The sequence below is a fragment of the Xiphophorus couchianus genome, chromosome 14, assembly GCF_001444195.1.
Source record: "Xiphophorus couchianus chromosome 14, X_couchianus-1.0, whole genome shotgun sequence".
Taxonomy (NCBI): Eukaryota; Metazoa; Chordata; class Actinopteri; order Cyprinodontiformes; family Poeciliidae; genus Xiphophorus; species Xiphophorus couchianus.
Window position 1 is genome coordinate 1294614 of NC_040241.1, and position 20519 is coordinate 1315132.

A 20519-nucleotide genomic window follows, 5' to 3' on the forward strand; every position below is an offset into this window, starting at 1 on the left:
TGGAGTTTAAACTATGGAGCACGATCGTAATCTGATTGCCCAGAAGCAAATAAGGAAGGAAACGAAAGCTGATAAAGAATCTGCTAATAGACCCTACAGGCTGACCTTATTTGGTTGTTCCTGTGTGTATTTGTAATTAAAACAGAATAAAATGATTTGGTATGAACTCACATTAGCAGAAGTACCATCAGAGTCACCCAGAGTGACGACAGTTCATTTGATTCATCACTCTGGCTGTTAAAGGTAAATGAATACATTTTTTATTTTATTTTATTGTTGACTGCATAGTGAAATCAGACGGTAGCACCACTGTCATGCAATAAGGTTCTGGGTTCAAATCCCAGACTAGGGCCTTACTGTATGGAGTTTGCAGAAAGACCAAGTTTCCATTTAATTGAGTTAAAGAATTTGTTGGATTCATCGAGTGTATTATGACATCATCGTCAAATAGGTCACTTCGAAGATCGCTCACACCCAAATACCTTTGTGAGATTTCAGGACAAAATGGAGGATGCCATTACGAATGGAGATTTTATTGCTGATTGTGTGTTTTTTTTATTTATTCTGCAAATGTTGACTAGTTCTGATTGAGCTCGTCTCAGTTTGTGACAGAGATTCAAAACTCAAAAGACTCAACAGTCACACGCTTATGTCAATCTGTGTTCTTCTGATGTTAAATGTTCATTTTTTTCCTGTAATCTTCCTGTTTCTATGAACATTTTTAAACAGATCAACGTTCATTTTTATGAAATCCAGATTCCTGTCACCGTTAGATTTGCTGAATTGGAGCAAAGGCTGTTTGGAACAACAGGAGAAATTGAAACGGCAAAACAATTAGAAAGAAAGTTTGCAGAATTTTTAGATTATTGTATATATTGTGATTATATATTATTCCATTATACATTGACCAAGTTACAACTCATGGTTTTTAGGGTTGAGCAAACAACATCCTGAATGCCATACAAGGTGGTTTGTAATTCTGATTTAATCTGGCTTTTCTTCTTCTGTTTTTGACTTTGTGTTGATATTTTGTCTTTCCAAAAAGAGAAACCACAATAAAAGTTAGAGGCTGTCAGATTATCAGAGCATAAAATAACCATCATCTATCTCCACTGTAAGCAAAAAAAAAAAAAAAAAAATTGGGCTCTTGGTGCCCTTAAAATCTTTTTTTGTCTAGATCCTTCATGATCTTCTGGACCCAGAAGAGCTTTGGATTCACACAGATGTAACTTCCTGACATCATGACGAACCTGAAACAGAAGAGAAGAACAAAGCTGGTACAGTTGGAAACACAACTAAAAATCAAACATTAGCACTATTTTGAGTTAAATCTGAGGCTGTAACGTGACAGAATGAGGAAAGATTCGGTCACATCTCAGAAAGTATCTTTCTTAAGACAAGATACTTTCTTAGGATAATATTAGTGATTGGTATGAACTTGCTTAAACGGCCAACACTTACAAGACTGCAGACTTTGAGCAGTGGCTACCGGTGATGGAGTATGAACGGATCTGTTCTTTTGCCACCATTCTTGTAGAAAACGTAAAGCAGCAGTGAAGAGCGACATTTGGACCTGAAAAAAAGACAATCAAGTATTTTGCCACCATGAAAAGTGAACCTTTCATTTATTGGACACCAAACAGAAAGATGCTAGTAGTTCTGACAGTGCACAGATATTTCTCTGAAAGCATTTGTCGTGTTACCCCTTCCTATGGTAAAATGGAATGTGATTGCCAAACTTATATAAACTCCAGGGGACGTTTTGATGGTTGTACAGCCACAGAGTTCAAGAAACAACAAAAGGCAGTGGAATGTCATTGGAGATGTTTCAGCCTCAAAAGAGCAGTAAGTTTTAGGCTCTTTACCCAACATCCATGGACATAAAACTGGAGCATGTTTTTATGTTTTTTCTGATAAATATTCAATAAATCACCTTATAAATTCAATTCAGTTCATGTGTGCTGCACCAATTCACAATAAATGTCATGAGAAGGATTTTCACAAAAAGAAAAGAGAAGGAAATATAATTTATAAATAGAAATTTGAAGTTAGATCCAATATATACTCACTGTTAAAATGTCTTTGGTTGAGGTTCACATCCCGCTGCTCAGGTGGGTTGATGTTGACCTTTGGTTTTACTTCTGGGTTGATGTTGACCTTTGGTTTTACTTCTGGGTTGATGTTGACCTTTGGTTTTACTTCTGGGTTGATGTTGATTTTCCTGTTTAAATCAGTGGATGGAATCTTTTACACATTTTATTTTTACTTGTAAAAACTATTTGAAAAACAAGATACAATTCATTTTGTAATTGGCAGGGCCAGACATTTTTTTTCCTGTTTCTATGCAGAAAAAAAACAACTATTTTATGCCCCCTACCCCCTCGTTTGCTGGAGATAGGCACCAGCCCCCCTTCTGACCCCACTAGGGACAAAGGTGTAAGAAAATGGATGGATGGAAGAAACCACTCACATTTGAGGTGCAGCACTTGTGAGACACTTGTCCATGGAGTTAAAGTCTTCACTCTTCCCACTTGCTGCAGAGGATGTACAGTATAGACATGCGCATGTGAGTATGGCGCAAAAATAACATGTTATTTAACTGTGGGGAAGGAGAGATGCTGCTGCTGGCGGAAAGAGATGACAGGAAGTAGTTGGAGGATCATGGTGCGGCATTATCTGTAGTTACAAACTTATTCACCTGTGATTTTAATTGCGTTTCTTATTCAATGGACACATTTGTGAATTTATTTTTGTTAATTATGTTTTTACATATATTAGCATAATATTGACAATGTTTTTCACACATTTGTGATGGAAACACAGCTAATGTTAAAGCAAGAAATCCATGCACGTCTTTGTACACAAGGCCTTCCATGCAATGCCAGCTCTTTCACTACCAGTGACGTGGCATTCGGTGTCCCATAGTCATGATGTGACCCTGGGAATCAACATTTCCAAGCTGCAACCCTCACCTGCCACCAAGCCTGCGTTGCAGTTGACTTGGATGGCATGTCTTTAGAACGAGTGTCTTTAAATTTGAGGAAACTTTCCATCTGTTTTCAATAACGGCAATACTAATCAGAGTTTATAATAAAGTAAGATGTTAATCTGTTGTCCTAAACTGAAACTTGATGCCAAGAAAACTAAAGCTTACCTTGCAGAGTCGTGCCGGTGGTGATGACTTCCCTTTCTGTTGGCGTCCAGTTAAAATCGAATTTATGTGTCATACAAAACTCCGCCTTCTCAGAGCTGCTGCTTCTTTTCTCGACAAACACTGCAAATGCATTTTATTTTTTTCAAAAGGTAAAGGTAATTTTATTTACATAGCACATTTTCAGCAACAAGGCAATACAAAGTGAATTTACAGGAATTAGAAGGAAATACAAACAAAATAACAAACCAAAGGAAAAAGCAAAAGAAGAAAAATAATCTAATGTTGATCTGAAGTATGTAAACTAGGTACTCCTATTCAGGGTTGGTAGATACGTATAAGTAAGTATCTTCTAGTCTGATTCCTTTTCTGGTTTGGAACAATAGGTGTCATGAAGTGGTGAGGTGAGGGATGGTGAGGCAGACGCAGCGGACCCAGGTATGATGAATAATGATATTTAATGTCGAAAACACAGTCCAAAACAACAGGCAGCTCGCACAGAGACGCATCGACAAAACATTGACAAGGACCCGACGAGGAACAAGGAACACAGGTGGAGTTAAATACACGGGAGGGTAATCACAGAAACGAGACACACCTGGGAACAATCAAGGGGAGGACAGGACAACGAAGAGACTTAAGGACACAGAAAACTCTAAATAAACACAGAAAAACACAGATCCTGACAATAGGAGTCTTTTTCTGGATTCTAAGTAGTAATCCCTGTTCTGGGTAGCTAGCTAAGTGTAAGTAAGTATTCTCTGGACTTTCTAAATATGCTCTAAATTTGTTAAAAGTAATGAGTACTCCACAGTTTCTGAGTAATAATAAAAACTAAATGTTCCTGTTCTGGAAGAATTTTTTCTGGATTCTAAGTTTGTTCTAATTCCTTTTCTGGGTTGAAATAATAGGAGTCTCTGCATAATAATCTAAAAATTAACCTAATATTGGTCTAAATAGTGAGTACTCTAGAGTTTCTAAAAAATAAGCTAAAGAGTGACTAATAAACTAGAGTCTCTGGACTCCAGGTTTGTTCTAATTCCTTTTCTGGGCTAAAAGTGAGGACTCACTCCACAGTTTCTAATAAAATAAAAACGTCAGACAACGTCACACAACGCTTTAAAGGCCGCAATTTTAAGGCGATGGCAGTAACAAAACAAAACAGAAACTAAGGCCGAACATCACAGGACATAGAACATATTATAGAGGCTGCATCAATCAAAGTTCTGCCCCTTCTTCTGTTCTTACCCAAAAAAGAATCTGGTGTTGAAAAGAAGAGGATCCACAGGAGGTTCACCAGAACCAAACTGACCCAAACCCTCCGAGTCATGTTTCTGTCTGCTGATGGTTTGTAACATCCTGCTGCTGCTGTTGAAGGTGAACTGAGCAGCATGTGACAGGAAGCTGACCTACAATGCAATGCTCGCCTTGTGTGTGTGTGTGTGTATTGGTGGACATTTTTAGATTTTAACCACAAATGACACAGCCCACCGTTTACAGCCAAGCCACATTTACCAGTAAAGCACTTTCAAACAACAGTTGAAGGTTAAACTTTGGACTTTTAGAAGATTCCTTTGTCTAAAAATCCTTAAAAGGCCTTAAATAACAAAACCAATTTATAACGGGGAGCAAATTGATTGAATGTTTAGACTTTTCTTTTTGAAAGAATGAGGTGCACACGTTTGGTTTTCTTGCCATTTTCTCGATATTTTTAACCTGCATATCAAATTCTCTGTTGACATTCTTAAGGCTGGTGTGAAAACCTCAGCTGATGATCTTCATTTTGTGGTTTCAATGATGCCTGTAGAACAGAGGTCTTAAACTATTTTCACACAACACATCTTGATTGTGAATCCATCCATCCATCCATCCATCCATCCATCCAACCATCCAACCAACCAACCATCTTCTAATACCCTTGTCCCTAGTGGGGTCAGGAGGTGTTGGTGCCTATCTCCAACTAACGTTTTGGGTCACGTTGGACAAGTGGCCAGTCTGTCGCAGGGCAACACAGAAACAGACAGGACACACAACCATACACACCCACACACTCCTAGGGAGAATTTAGAGAGACCAATTAACCAGAGAATTCCAGGTCTCGTTAAATTGTTTCATTTTTGCATAGTATTGTTGGCTTGGATCAGCTCATAAAACTTCTATACATTCACTCTGTTCATTTACTTCTATTAATAATATAAACATTATGTTGTTTTTTTAGGACTCCCAATTCAGAAGTGTGTAAGAAACAACGTCTTTGTCTCCAATATGTGGAGTTTGGTTTTATCATTATCTTTTATTAAAGACACAAATACATCCATATCAAAAAACATAATCAAAATGGGAGTAAATAGAAGAAAAACAGATGTCGCAAATATAAGTCACAGATTTACAGAAAGGTTAAAACGCCAACGGTTCCACATTCTGGACTTCAACCTGACTGAGTTTTGTGTGGTATCCATTAGCAACGGGGTAGAATCACATTATCTCCATGTAAATCTGTACATAAGGTTATAATGTGGTTCTGACCCAGTTACTGCATCAAAAACACAAAAGTTAAAAATTTCCCAATTTCACTCATTAGATAGTTTATTATCTGGCTCATATTTGCTGCAGCGCAGAGCCAATGCTGGGAATAAACAATCTGTAAACTGATATAAGAGAACTTTAACACGTTGTCAACAATGAAGCAAATTAGAAAAGAATGAGCTGATCTCTCTTTTTTTTAACACCACCAATATTCAAAAATAATCTTTATCAATTGATCTTACCATTAGAGTGACACGGTGGCACAACTAAGGAGATCCACAGAACGAGCAGCAGAGCCGCACGGAGCTGAAAAACCTTCTGCATGTTTTCTGCAGCTCCTGTCCAAACTAAAACACACTGTAAGGGAGAAGACTCTACTGCAAACTTTACACTTGACTTCTGGTTTTTGCTTGTGACTCCTGAGCAGGTTTGGATTACTGAGTTGTGCAACCACAAAACCAACAAACTCCTCTGCAGAATTGAAAATGTGGTCACAAAGATCAAACTTCACAGATTCACCTTTAATGTTACCAACAAGACAAACAAATCCAACCTCAGCACAACAGGAGAGGATGGAATGAAGATTTCATCTCTGCAAAGCTACACCTGTTTTATTTTCTATCATTACTCACACTGACAGTCCGTCCACTCAGAGTCCATTCAGGTGTATTTACTCTAATCCGTAGCTCAGACTGACTGCAATTCCTCATTCAATGTGACCATTTTTAACATTTTACTTTGTAAACTGACCAATAGAGGCTTTATCTTGGCTGGGTGACAGATTTCCTTAGAAACTCAACACCAACTGTGAAACCCACTCCCCTCACTTCTCCTCTATTTAGGATTGATTGTCCTCCAGGCTGTGTACTAAGCCTCATATTGTCCGTCTGCCGGGTTTTTAAATTTTTTTTTACCAGGTATCTGCAGAGATGAATGATTGGTTTTATGGAATCCTCCACAGCCGTTCTCAAAACACTCAGAGAAGGTTGAGCAGAGGCTGAACCTGAATTCGTTCCGTTTCTGAGGCAGTTTTACTCCATCACTGTGTGACTCAGCAGCTTTCCTCCAGGTGGCGCCAGATGAAAATTGGACACAATAACAACTAAACTCAAACACAATATAAACAGCAACAAAATGATGCCCAGTAAACAGCTGATCACTGGGGATAATATTCAGAAAGTACTTCCCCCCTGCCACGATGCCCCTCCCCCTGGAATCAGGCTGGGAATCAAACCCAGGACCTTCTTGCTACAAGGCAGCAGTGCTACCAACTGCGCCACTGTGCAGCCCTGGCCTATTTCCAAAAGGTAAAATGTTCAACTTTCAGCTAATAAATCATAATCTAAATCAATTACAACAGGAAAAAACATGAGCAAAGAGCAGAACTAGTTTCTACAATCAAATTTCAGCAATTCATTTCTTCACAATTTGCATTTCACTGCTTCCTTCTTGGCTTAAATTTGAACATGATCATGTACATAAACACAACAGTGATGAGCTTGTCTTGCTTAAAGCTTCCTTTCCAATAATCAATAATCAAAAATCAGTCACTTGATAAAACCTTTATTAATGAAAAACACAGCCAAAGAAAACGCTCATCTTTTTTTTTTTCATTCTTAGCCAAAGAAAGCACACTACTGCCACCACTGCTGATAGTTGTTGTACAAAATTTACAAAAGAATATTTAGGAAAACAAACAATGATTGTAACTTTAAAGCAAAATCTTTAAATTTGTCCTTGAGTTTTCAGACCTTTTTGACTGTTAAGAAAATTCTGAACAAAGTTGACGGATCTCAGCATAATCTTCGCAGGTGAGTATATAACCGAATCTGATCTGGACTGATGCAAAACATTTTCTTGGTTCTAGTGACCACCCTGTAGAGAGAAAACAATAAGAAAGCTGAGTTACAAGAATAGTTCATATTAACTGTGGCTGATTACACCGTTTATAATTGAAAGCTGCATCTTTTACTTACACAAAAGCCTTCAAATGACACAGCTCTGTGGTTCTGAGTATTTGCACAATAGTTCGTACAGATATTTTCCTATTGGTAAACTTGATGCAGCACATGTCTGGAAACATACATTTGATTGGGAAATCAACTGAGTAATAAGCTGGACAAAGATGATTAGAAAAATAAAATACATAAATGTTTTTAATATAAATGCTGAAAGGAAAAAAGGAATCAATCAATCAAATTTTATTTGTATAGCACCTTTCAGCAACAAGGCATTTCAAAGTGCAAAGTCATAGGACACACAGTTGACATTACATTTTGCACATCAGATTATTGATGAATGTTTTATGATTGTGTTTCAAAAGCAACTCTAAACAGCTGGGTTTTTAGTTTAGATTTAAAGAAACAGAACATACCAGTATCTGGAAACTTTTCGCATGGTTGAGGAACTCTGGGTGGAGTTTTATTTGGAGCCAAAGCAGGCTGTGGACCGATGCTGCGGCTCACCTCGGAGGAACTCGGTGTGTGTTCATCCAAGTCTCTGAGAAGATTTCACACGATCCAAAAACCTCATCGATCATCATTCATAACATTTGTTAAAGTGCTGCAAAATAAAACTTGAGCAGAGTAAAATAGCAACTTTGTCTCATCGCTGTAGCTTCGTAGAGTCGTCTATTATACAAGTGAGAGTTTATTGTAGTTCATTCATTTTACCCTCTGTATACCACATAGTTTCAGGACCCGACCAGAACCCCTCAGTGTTATTACCTCGAGAAATAACGAGATTTGGTAAAGCATAAAAACAGGTTTAATGCCGAAAATGTATGAAATGTTACAAGACATGCAAGTCATACAAATGGAGCAGATGCAGAGTGACATTCACCGTCCAGGTTGGGCGTCACTTAGCTCACCTGAGGGTGACACCAAGTGAGGCAAAGATCGTAGCATGAGTTTTATGGGGTTCCATTTGTGTCGAAAATAAGTAGAAGTCATATGTGTAGATGTTGTTGGTCTATGGCTATGTGTCTTTGGTAGATGTCTATGGTCTTAGTGCGTTACGGATATTGTTGAGGAAAAATGATTATTTTTAGTGCTTAATACAGTTAATCTTACGGCATGTGTAAAAGGTATATTGAACATTCTTATTTTGAACAAATTTCTTAATTTTGAACAGGTTTGTGTTAAGGATTTAAAACTAAACTATTAATGGGTAAGTATTCAAAGTACAGGAACCAAATGCAGATCAAAGAGGATCTCTCAATGAGGCTCCTGTTGTGTTATAAGAGGACAGGAGGCCATAAAATTAGCATCTCCTCCAGGGTACTATCACTTGAGCCTGGAGGAGAGAAGTCTGTTTGGTTCACAGAAGATCAAAAGTCTTCCAGAACCAACATCTGGGATGGTGTAAAACTGAATACAACATAGAAAGTTGAAACCACTAACATTTAATTTCTAAGACATTTTTCTAAGTATTAATAGCATGTTTTTAACGAAGGTTGTATTATCTAATTTTAGAACTACTAATCTAGTAAATGATGAATATATTTGAAAATTGTACTATCTGTGACAATATCAGAATCAAATGGAAATTGTTTGAATGAAAATGTTTTGTTTAGTATTAGAAAATGGATCAGGATTTATGCTAAATGGGGTTTTGTAAAATAACCTTTCCTTGAACCAAATTACTGGATTTAAGCTTCTTCTGAGAATTTATGTAAGGAGAGATAACGGGAGAGACTCCGGATTTCACAGGTATCTGTGAAATCTTATCTCTTGTTTCGCGTCTTTGCCTTTTCTTTGTTTTTTCTTTCTCTATTTTTTCCTGTCTCAGGTAATGAATGTATATCTCTGTTCCTCTGCAGTTTTGTTGTTAATTCATACGTTGCTTTGTATGGGATTAAACTCTGTAATTTTGTGACGTCAACATGCATTGTTGTTTTCCTTGTGGCCGCACGTCGCCCGCTGAGAGGACCTGGGAGTTTGAGGAAGAGAGAGCCAAACTTTTTTCCAAAGTTAATTTATAAATTATTCTTCCTTAACAATATGTTGATATTTCATGTAGACGTTGCATATGTCTATGTTGCATGTGGATGTTGCATATGTTATGTCTGTTGCTGCGTCGTGGTTTTTACTGTCATCTTGTCAATTCATCTGCAGTAAAGCAGTGAATCCCTTAAAGATGTTTTTTTTGATGCTACTGTTGTTGGTTCAAGTAGAAGTCTGAATGTCTTTAACTTCTGTGATTGGTCAATGTCGATGGTCATTGTCGTTGGTCAGTGTGGCTGTTGCCTGTTATAAAGTCGGTCATTTCTGATCAAAGAGTTTATTAGAAATTACAAAAATGTTGGTCTTTCAATATCAGTAGTTTCAAAATGCTTAGATTTCTATCTTGTATTTTCACCAGGCCTTAATCTATCGCTTCCTCCTCAAGAGCTCGGAGTTTCACTTAGGGACTGTCAACAAATGACAACAAATGTCTGTGGCAAACTAAACACTCCTGACAAACAAATGTTAATAAATGTCTTGTGACCAACTGGTACAATAAAGTGCTTATTAGGGTTACACAACACACACTATCCTCTAAGTCATATTCAATACTTTAAATAATTTTAATATTAAATAATATGTTTTCTTCAATAGCTCCAAAGTCATTGACTCAAAATCAGTGTGAAATTGTTCTACTAACGTTTGTAGGTGAGGCACTCATTCTTACTCTATTTTAACCCTTTTGAAATTATTTTAGCAATTTTTTGTCAATAATTTAGTGAATATTTTTTTTTGTAATTTGTTTGTCAACATTTTCTAAATGTGGACAAAATTTTGACAAAAAATTGCTAAAAAATATATTTTCATATAGAAAACGTATTATTTAATATTAAAATTATTTAAAATATTGAGTCCTATGAAACTAACTTTAACTTAGCAAAATTAATAAGTGAATATTTAAGTGACAAAATTAACTATTCAGAACAGCTTGAAACAACAAAGTCTCCCCCCTTCAGTCTTTCAGAAAAACAAATGGTTTTGTTCCAGTTTTCCTCCTGCAGCTGGTTTGTATCAGCAGCACCTCAAACAAAAGAACAAGTGTAAGTAAAACAATCAGACAGACGTTAACTAAAGTGTGCACCCATTAGTAAATATGTCTAAATGAAATAACTAACTTAAACAGACTATAAGCTACAACTAATATAAAAACAAAATAAATACTAACACGATGTGGTGGTGGTAGGAATATCCACCACAAGCACTAAGACCATAGACATCCACCAAAGACACATAGCAACGACATAGACCAACATCTACCCATATGACTTCTACTTATTTTTGACACAAATGGAACCCCATAAGCTTTTTTTTCTTCTTTCTAATCAGATTCATTTTGTTTATGTGTGACTGGCGGCAGTCTTATGTGATATGGTTATGTAAGCAGCAGCAGTGTGCGTGTAAGCAGATAGAAGAGACAGAATCCATAACAAGTTTGTAACACAAGCAGCTCCGGTGAAAATAACCAAGGAACACAGAACAAGTAGCTGAAGGATAAAACATGAGCTGCCCCCTGCTGGTATAGTGAGATACTGCACATATCGTTTAGGAAATTCTTTGAGTTTAGTTCAATTCAAGTGTTAAACAAGAAGCTTTTTTTTTTAACATGAATTTCTTCCAAACTCATTCAATATTTCAAAGCAAAGCAGCAGGAAATGACTCACCTATTGGCTTCATGATCAGTTTGATTAGACGGGTTGTTCTGGTCAGCTGAGCCGAACATTTCAGTCTGTTTGAGGTCTTGTTCTTCAGTTACTGCAGAAAAACACACATTTGTAAAATCATATGAAAATATGTAGATTTGCAAATAAAATCAAAATTTAAAGCAGCGAATCAAAAGATTGAATGTATATATTTAAGAACTTCCATAAGGATTTGGTCTCCAGTGGACAAAGTGTGTTTTTGACATCTTTCCTCCAGTTCCCAGTTAACGACTCCCAGCTTCTCTGATATTCTCCCAACTATTTTTGTGTTTTGTTGCCTCCAAAATGGACAGTGATTTTAGGCTAAGCAGGTTTCTGACAGAAGTACCAAGAAGTTTACGTTCTTCTGTCTCACACCGCATCATCCACGTACTTTGATTCGATTTTCAGTTCTAACAGCAACACATTTACCAAAGTTCGCAATGAAATGTGTATTTTTATCGTTCAAAGATTCTCAAACAAAACTAAAAGTCTTACCAGTGAGTTCTGTGATGATGTTGATGTCCTCATCTGGTCCCCTGGCTGAAGATTCAGTTGATGTCCACTTCGTGGCAGAAGTGGACATCAAGTCCAGTTCTGTCTTCAGTTCTGGCTGAAGGCAGAACTCCATCATGAACGTCTCATCAGAGCTGCTCTTGCTTCTCCTCTGCACAAACACTAGATGTGAAGAAACAAAACCATGTCGTCTCTTGATGGGTTTTAAAGTTGGGCTTTTACAGATTGAGACATTTGGGTTAGGGTCCATAAACTGCAACGGAAAATTTTTTTTCACATCACCCGAGTCACATGATCACCAACTGGATGTTGGACGACGACAGGAAGCAGTTGGAGGATTGTGGCGTGGCATGGTTTATAATGACTTATTCATGTGTGATTTTTTAAAATTGCGTTTCTTATTTAACTGAAACGCTGCATCTGTAAAATTGTGTTTTTTCGACATTAACAGAAAGCAGACGGTTCTGTGCACAGTTGTAATGGAAACACAGCTAGTGATCTGTTAGTTCCTCTTTATGAAGCCATCCTACCCTCTACGTATTTTTACTGTGTTAATTTCCCCAGGTTGAACTCGTTACCTACAGGATCAGTGATCAATAGGAAGGTGAAAGGTCAGCCCAGAACTACATAGGAGGGCATAAAGAGCTGGGACCATGTCATACAACAGGAATTTCTTTTAAAGGTTCCTTCTCTCACAGTTGAGATGTACGTACGAAAAATCTGCAGACATTTCATTTCTTTGTAGATGGAAAAACTTGAGAAATAAGTAGTGTATGAAATACTTATTTTCTCCACTGATTATTACGCTAACATGCTGTCCAGGAAAAAATAATGGTTCATTTAAAACTATAGAGACTTAGGTGAAATGATATTCATGTTCATGATGAATGGATATTAACTTTCCACTAAAACCTGAGAATTTAAGTAACCAAAAGTTAATCTATAGCATTAACTGTAAATGATTTCCTACTAAAGAAAGACAGACAGACAGGAAGTCTGAATGTGACTAAAGACAAATATGTTCAAACTAATGTCACATCAGCAGCATCAACATTTAAAGGTTCCTCTCCTTTAGCTGCTCTTACCTGAGAAGTCCAGATCTGGAGTTAAAAAGAAGGAGATCCAGACGACATTCAGCAGAACCAGACTGATCCAAACTATCTGCTGCATGTTTCTATCTGCTGCTGATCTCTGGCTTCACTCAGTCAGGGAAGAAGGCAGACTGTGAACATCTTATATTAGTGTTACAAGATGAACCACAAAGTCAGATGGTTCACGATTCTGTGACGCCATGATGAACATTTTTTTATTGAACCACAAACCTAACAATAGACATTCTGCATGAGGTGTGACTCTGTGATGCACCAGGGACTGTTGGTTGAAACCACAAAGACTGCTGCTGCTAACTTGAAGCAGAACATATAGAAAAGTTTATGAACATCTATCTGACTTTGAGATATCAGCTACCAACATTTACATGGTTTCCTTTCAAGATAAGACTTTTAATTTTCAATTCCATTGAAGCTGAAAAAACCCCCAAAAAACACCAGGGTGGAAGTTTTCCATCGACATTCCAACCATAAAATAAAACATTCATACCATCACAACACCAACAATTTGTGCATAGAATAAAACACTTTGCATGCTATCGCTTGTCACTTAGATTGGTTGGAAATGGTTATTGTCCTGGGAAGATAATAGATGGTCTTAGTTGCCATAGAAACCCTATGACACCTTGCTGAGCTTGGAGGTTCAAACTCATTTAAAGGAGGATGGATGCTATTTGCTATTCCTTGCTGTATCCGATGTTTATTCAGAAAAATAAAAGTTGAGGCAGAACTTTTTGTAGTTTCCCCACTAAAGCAGCCTTAGTCCTCGACGCGGCCGTCGCAGGTTCGATTCCCAGCCTGGCGACCTATGCTTGCATGTCTTCTCCTTACCCTCTTTCCTGTCAATTCACTATCAAATAAAGGCCAATAAAACCTTTAAAAAAAAACTTTGAGAAACGTCTCTTAACTCAAACACTTTTGCCACAAATTGGTGTATTGTGGTGCTAAGCCATTCAGTGATTTATAAACTAACAGCAGCATTTTAAAGTATTTTCTCTGAGCTACAGGGAAACAGTGCAGTGACTTCAGAACCGGTGTGATGTTCTCTAACTTCCTGGTTTTAGTGAGAACGCCAGCAGCAGCGTTCTGTAACAGCTGCAGCCAGAGGACTGATTTGCTAGGCAGACCTGTGAAGACACCATTGCAGTAATCAATGCGATTTACTAAACTAAAGATAAATGCAAGGACAAGTTTCTCTACATTCTTGCTGCAACGTAAGTTCTTTAATCCTGGAAATGTTCTTCAGGTGATAGAAGGCCGACTTTGTAACTGTCTTTATGTGGCTCTGAAGGTTCAGGTCAGGGTTCATCACTACTACCAGGTTTCAGACGTGAGAGCTGGTTTCTAGCTGTAATCACTGAAGCTGTGTGTTGAGTCCAGATTGTTCCTCTTTAGGTCCAAAGATAATAACTTCAGTTTTACCTTTGCGTTATAATTTGTCTGAAATTTGCATTTCACTGCTTCCTTCTCTGCCTAAATTTGAACATAGCAATGACTTTAAATGCTTCACAGAAAAACTTGCCTTTAAGCTTCCTTTTCAATAATCAGAAATCAAAACCATTTGCAAAAATTTTTATTGATGGAAAACAAAACCTAAGAAAATGCATCATTTTTTCATTCGTAATCGAAACAGACATCTGGTTACAATCCCTGCTCTAGGATAGTTTACAAAATGTACAAAACAGTTTTTAAAAAAAATAAACAATTATGTTACCTTTAAAACTAAATCTTTGATTACTTGAATGACATTATTCTGATACTAAAAACATGACCACTTTGCCACATGTGTTTTATTATTCTTCACATGATCTGATGGAGCAGGACACCGTGAAGTTCCCTTATGGGGCCTTTTTCTCTAGAAAATTAATAATCATTTTCACCCACTGTTCCTTTGGATCCGCACAGAGGTGTTCTGCTGTTTTTGTTATTAAACTGAAAGAAAAGAAATACACATGTTTAGTTGTTTTTTGTTTGTTTTTTTTACCATTAAAACTCAACTTTCAATTCCATTCGAGTAAATCTAAGATTTTCCAACCCAGCTTGCTGTACTTACACAGCTGCACTTGTGGGGCACAGAGGATCAGTCACGTGAAACGAAGCGATCTCTCTTCCGTCGATGGGAGTTTTGCAAATTTGAAAGCAGCACTCAACCGGACCAGCTCCACCTGAAAACCAGACCGTGGCACTGGTGAATATCTGACTGAGCACATAACTCGTTTTCTGCTGCCGTAGAAACCGAAATTGTCCCAAGCACAGTATTTCCTTTCGCCAGTAGGTGGCAGTGTGAAAGAAATATTTCGTAGACTGTTTGGGTCCAGGAGCATTAAAAATATAAATCTGGGTTTCACCTTGAATCTCAAAGCAAAAAGAATACAAAAAAATAAAACACCTGTTTCAAAGCTTCAGTAACGTTAAGTAAGCTATTGACTGTTTAACTGTGCAAATTTGAATTACAAAAACACATTTGCTTAATGGAAGCACCTCAATTTTAGCGAAACTAATATTTTTCGATAAAAAAACGCTGTGGTGCTGGTTCTGGTTCCAGCTGTATCAAAGTGAGAGTATTTTGAAGAAAAAAAAACTGCAATAAAAACACTTTTCTCATCACGAGTCACATGATCAACCCAGATGTTACTACTGGAGGAAACGACAAAAGACAACAGGAAGTGGTCGGAGGACGATGGTGCTGCGTGTTTTTTAATGACTTGTCACTTGACCAAACTTACTCTTGTGGGATTTTAATTGTTTCTCAGTTAATGGAAACAATTCAATTACGAAATTATTTTTTTGTTTGTTTGTTTTTTGACAGTAGCAGAACATCAACAATGTTTTGTGCACATTTGGGACGGGAACGAACGCAGCCAGTGTGTTTTGAACAACGAGCACCAACAGAACCTGAATCCCTGTCTCCACGGTGCCAGTTCTGCCTCAGAGATTTTAACTTCAACATAGATGAAAACCTGCTGCAGTAAAAACTCACGTTCTGGTTCTGTTCTGGGTGGGCTGAGGGTGATGTTGATCTTCTGATGTCGTGGAGTCGTTGGAATCTCCTGCCTCGGCATCGGTGATGAACTGACCTCAGAGAGAGTCAGGCTTTTGTAAGGAGTGGACAGAGTCGGTCCATTCAAATCCCTGAGAAATAAAACATGTTTATTCAAATGAGCTTATTTCAAATGATTAGTGACTAGAAAGTTAAGAAACACTTGTTTTCAGGAGCTTTTAACAAATGAGTTGGTTTGTTGTCAGTTTTATAATCCTGTTGACTTTTTCTGCGTTTAACATTTTTAGTTTGTTATTGTTTCAGATTTATCCGTCTCTACTGTACAGTAGTTTGGGTAAACATATATTTTTTTAAATGTGCTTTATAAATAATAATAATAAAAAGACTGGATTAGTTACAATCACTGCTGAAAGATGTATGTCCAAATCTTTCATATGAAATTAAAGAAAAAACGAGGATTATAATCAAAACTTTGGATTAATTGAAGTAGAATAATACGGCTACCATAATCATGATCATTTTCGACACATTCACTGTACTAAACGGACCTTGTCTGGAGAAAATCAATAATCCTTTTCACCCAGGGTTCCGTTGGATCCACACAGAGATGTTGTGCCTTTTTTGTTATCAAGCTGAAAGAAAAGAAATGCAAATTATATCAGTTGTTTTTTCTCAAATGAGTATAAAAGTTTAGCTTTAACAGTTAACGGGGCAGTATTATGTGTTTTCTGGGCACATGGTGCCATTTTATAGTTCAATCAAGTAACTGTTACCTTCAGCTGTGATAAGTTGTTATTTATATATAAAATACGACTGAAAAATTTAGAATTAAGCGACTTGAAATTGGCCCTCTGTCTCTTTAAAACTCTTTCTGACGCACCGCCTTCAGGAAGTCATCACAACATGGCTTTTCTATTAACCCTTTATCAACGTTTTTACCAATGTTGAACTGAGCAGTAGCTCCTACAATGAGCTCAGCTGTTCCACCAGGCGTCTGCTAACTGCTGCTGGCTAGTCTGCAGGAGCTGAGTGGGGGAGGGGCTTCTCTGTGAGGTGGAATCTTGGGAACTGCAGCCCAGAGGAGGAGTTTCAGCTTGAAGGCGGGGCTAGGTCCACCCAGGCGAATGGTTGAATGGTTGCCATGGAGATTAAAGGATTTCTCACACATGCATGAAAGAACCAAAGCAACTGAGGAGGGAATAACATTATACCATGATGTCAAGCTCACAAAAGTTGATTTTACGTAATACTGCCCCTTTAACACTGCAGTGAAACATTTTGTACGTGTTCTACCAGGCAGAAACCCAACTTGCAGTACTTACATGGCTGCGTTAATGGGGCAGCAGGGATCAGTCAAATCAACGGAAGCGATAAGCTTCTCGTTCACGGGTCGTTTCATTAACACAAAGCAGCACTCTTCAGGAAAAGCTAGACCTGAAAACAAAACCGTGGCATCGGTGAAAGTCTGAGTTAAAACACATCTCTGCTGCAGGTCTGAAAGGGTTAAAGTTGACTCTTCCTCTGATTATCATGTTGATTTCATGTTTTTTAGGACAAGAGCAGCTTGAGCGACATTCTCATTTACTGCCAATGCCGCACAGAGCATTTTCACTTTGCAGTGACTGTTGAACGTAGGATTTGGTGTTGACTTTGGAGAAAATCATTTAAATTAAAGGATACTTGTGTCATTTCTTTATTGCCAAAGAATTGGATAATTTAGAGTTTTACCAATAAAATGAATTTGCAAGTAAAGCAGAATTTAAATGATTTTAGATGTAATTGTATGTTAACTGCGTGTTTTGCTTGTTGCCGGAACTGAAAAGAGGTTGCAGTGGTTTGAGCCGATCAGCTCCACAGTCAGTAAACACTCACTCGTTTGTCTGATAGTAGTGAGTGGTTCCTGCTGACCGGTTCGGCCGACGTCCATCCTCTGATTTCTGGGAGTTGTTGGAATCGTTGCAACAAGATCAGAGCTGGAGCTCAGTCCTGGTGGTGAAGTCAGTCTCTGTTCGTGAGCAGATACGGTCGGTTCACCCAAGTTGCTGAAAAATAATACAACTGTTTTGATATTTGTCAAATCTCCTGTTGCACAAATACAACACAGGACAGCTAGAATTATTCTAATCAAGGCCTTATGAACCAAAAATAATCAAGATACCTCAGAGTTCACTGCAAAAAACATAAAATCTTACCAAGTGTTTTTGTTTAGTTTCCACTTCAAAAACTTTAGTAGATTTCAAGATGAAACTAATTTACACTTAGCTTTTCTGTGAGATATAAGACCTTGTTCCAAGTCCCACTAAAGATGTCTTATTATTTCACTAATAAGACATTTTCCCATATTGAAAATGAAATAATCTACCAGTGGAACTAGTGCTTGTTTTTTTTGTTTTTTTTAAATCAATATTAAGATATTATTGATTTAAGCCAAGCTTCTCAATCTTTCTGAAAACTGACTTGCAACTTTTTTCACTAGAAATTAGACCAAAAACTCCTGGTGAGATTTTGTGTTTTTTGCAGTGTTGTTCAGATGAAATGCAGTTTAACGGGGGGGAAAAATCCATCAGGCTCCTGTTTGTGTCCGTGAAACGTCAAGTTGTGTTTTCTTCAAAGGATGGTGCTGTGTATGTAACTATGATTGCCTATCAAGCTCAAAATAGGTAGAAAAAAAGGAGGAGTAAATTAAAAAAATTATAACATTTGCAAAAGTCGAAATTCTTTGACTTTTCGAGCTCAGATGTTTCCTTCCTTCCCAGCAGTGATTCTCTACCTCAGACCAGTAAAAGCTGTTCAATAACTCGCATGTCACAATTTAAGAACGATTAAAAACAGTTCAAAGTGAATCAACCCTGAATGTAAACAGCTGATTTGATTGGGTCCGGTTCTTGGTTGGTGTTGTTATAATGTTACTCACTTCCCATCAGGATCAGGAGCTGCAGATGTTGGAAACTTGTCGTCTGGGTTGGATTCTTCATGTTGACTTTTCTTTCTGTTCACTGCAAATAATGCAAGGATTGAATGTGGAACTGTATATGTAGTTATGTAAAGCTATATTCACATGAACATGTGCAGCCAGTACCTCGTTACTATTTTGTTTAAAAAAATAACTTGGAATTTCATCTCATTTTGCCACTTGGCTCGGAAAGACCTCAATCGATTTAATTGGGATTCCACAGAACAGCTGTATTTGTTCTGAGATTAAAGATAATCCAAAATAGAGAATAATTTTATGTTTTAGTTTTCTGACAGAGATATCAAAAACATCCAGATCTTCAGATCTGAAACCAAGCCGTCTACGTCTCACCAGTGGGTTCTGTGACGGTGTTGACGTCTTCATCTGGACCGCTGGCTGAAGGTCCAGCGGACGTCCACTTCCTGTCAGAGTCCGGCTGAAGGCAGAACTTCGTCATGAATGTCTCGTCAGAGCTGCTGACGCTTCTCCTCTGCACAAACACTGAGAGACACAAAGAGCAGGTCACAAGGTCGCATCCACTCATGTTGAATTTTAATGTTGGACCTGATTTATTTGAACCAAGGCTTCTGCATGGAACTGGACGTAAAACATAAGCCTGTGATCCACAAACGTTAAAATTCCACAAAGAGGTTCAAATGTATCCAAAAAAATTTCAAAAGTAAAAGAACATTTGATATTTGGTCAAACATTTTTCTGCTGATCATGTGAGTCAAAGTTTTTCCAGATCCTTCTAACCGCCTTTAAATGAGGTTTAACTTAGGAAAGACAGACAGACAGGAAGTCTGAATGTGACTAAAGACAAATATGTTCAAACTAATGTCACATCAGCAGCATCAACATTTAAAGGTTCCTCTCCTTTAGCTGCTCTTACCTGAGAAGTCCAGATCTGGAGTTAAAAAGAAGGAGATCCAGACGACATTCAGCAGAACCAGACTGATCCAAACTACCTGCTGCATGTTTCTGTCTGCTGCTGATCTCTGGCTTCACTCAGTCAGGGAAGAAGACAGACTGTGAACATCTTATATTAATGCTACCAGATGAACCACAGCTCATCTGGTTATGATTGTTTCATGTCTCTCTGCAGCCATGGTGACAATTTTAGATACAACCACAAACCCAACAGGAGACATTCTGCATAACATGTGATTCTGTGACACAACAGGCACAGCTGCTTGCAAACCAGATACATAACAACTTACTGACGTTGAACTTTGGCCTCTGCTCTTCTGTCTCTCAGTGAGGTTTATCTAGAAAGCTTTAAGGAGTAACATCTGACATGTTTGGTTACGGTGCAGTTGAAAATTTGTCGGGTAACAGAGGAGGGGCAATGCACCGGTAAGAGGGGTGGGAATACTTTTCAGCTTATAAATTAGAGCGTTTTTTTTTTTTTTTTTTTTGATAATATGCAGGAAGCTGGGTCATCATTGCATGAAACATTCTCACACTGTTTTTTTTTTTCTCTGCTGAACTGAACCCTCACTTTGAGGAACAGCGAGTTTCTACAGACGCCCGCCTACCGGAGGCAGCTAACATAAACGTTTCATCTTTAAAATCTTTCA

The 20519-nt window shown here is 37.8% G+C and overlaps 2 protein-coding genes across 2 annotated transcripts; both read right to left on the bottom strand.

The window, feature by feature from the left end:
- Positions 1 to 5802: 5802 nt before the first annotated feature.
- LOC114158051 (uncharacterized) lies at positions 5803 to 13333 on the bottom strand. Its single transcript, XM_028039367.1, has 6 exons — positions 12962 to 13333; positions 11859 to 12038; positions 11343 to 11433; positions 8052 to 8176; positions 7654 to 7750; positions 5803 to 7552 (listed from the first exon to the last, which is right to left on the bottom strand). Exons 1-6 carry the CDS (start codon positions 13044 to 13046, stop codon positions 7471 to 7473), a joined length of 660 nt encoding a protein of 219 aa, XP_027895168.1. The 5' UTR covers positions 13047 to 13333; the 3' UTR covers positions 5803 to 7470.
- Positions 13334 to 14670: 1337 nt separating this feature from the next.
- Positions 14671 to 20519, bottom strand: LOC114158049 (uncharacterized). The gene is made up of 9 exons (XM_028039366.1): positions 19832 to 20519; positions 19291 to 19440; positions 18901 to 18982; positions 17859 to 18028; positions 17309 to 17420; positions 16535 to 16618; positions 15966 to 16117; positions 15039 to 15150; positions 14671 to 14917 (listed from the first exon to the last, which is right to left on the bottom strand). The coding sequence occupies exons 1-9, from the start codon at positions 19914 to 19916 to the stop codon at positions 14824 to 14826; spliced, it is 1041 nt and encodes a 346-aa protein (XP_027895167.1). The 5' UTR covers positions 19917 to 20519; the 3' UTR covers positions 14671 to 14823.

Excerpts from the sequence above, each read along its gene's own strand:
- LOC114158051 (XM_028039367.1), bottom strand. The coding sequence starts at position 13,046 with ATGCAGCAGATAGTTTGGATCAGTCTGGTTCTGCTGAATGTCGTCTGG. Across the intron at positions 11,434-11,858 it reads CATCATCACAGAACTCACTG|TAACTGAAGAACAAGACCTC; the intron begins GTAAGACTTTTA and ends GTTTTTCTGCAG. Across the intron at positions 7,553-7,653 it reads TGTCATTTGAAGGCTTTTGT|GGTGGTCACTAGAACCAAGA; the intron begins GTAAGTAAAAGA and ends TTCTCTCTACAG.
- LOC114158049 (XM_028039366.1), bottom strand. The coding sequence starts at position 19,916 with ATGCAGCAGGTAGTTTGGATCAGTCTGGTTCTGCTGAATGTCGTCTGG. Across the intron at positions 15,151-15,965 it reads ACCCAGAACAGAACCAGAAC|GTGGAGCTGGTCCGGTTGAG; the intron begins GTGAGTTTTTAC and ends TCTGGTTTTCAG. Across the intron at positions 14,918-15,038 it reads TGCCCCACAAGTGCAGCTGT|TTTAATAACAAAAACAGCAG; the intron begins GTAAGTACAGCA and ends CTTTTCTTTCAG.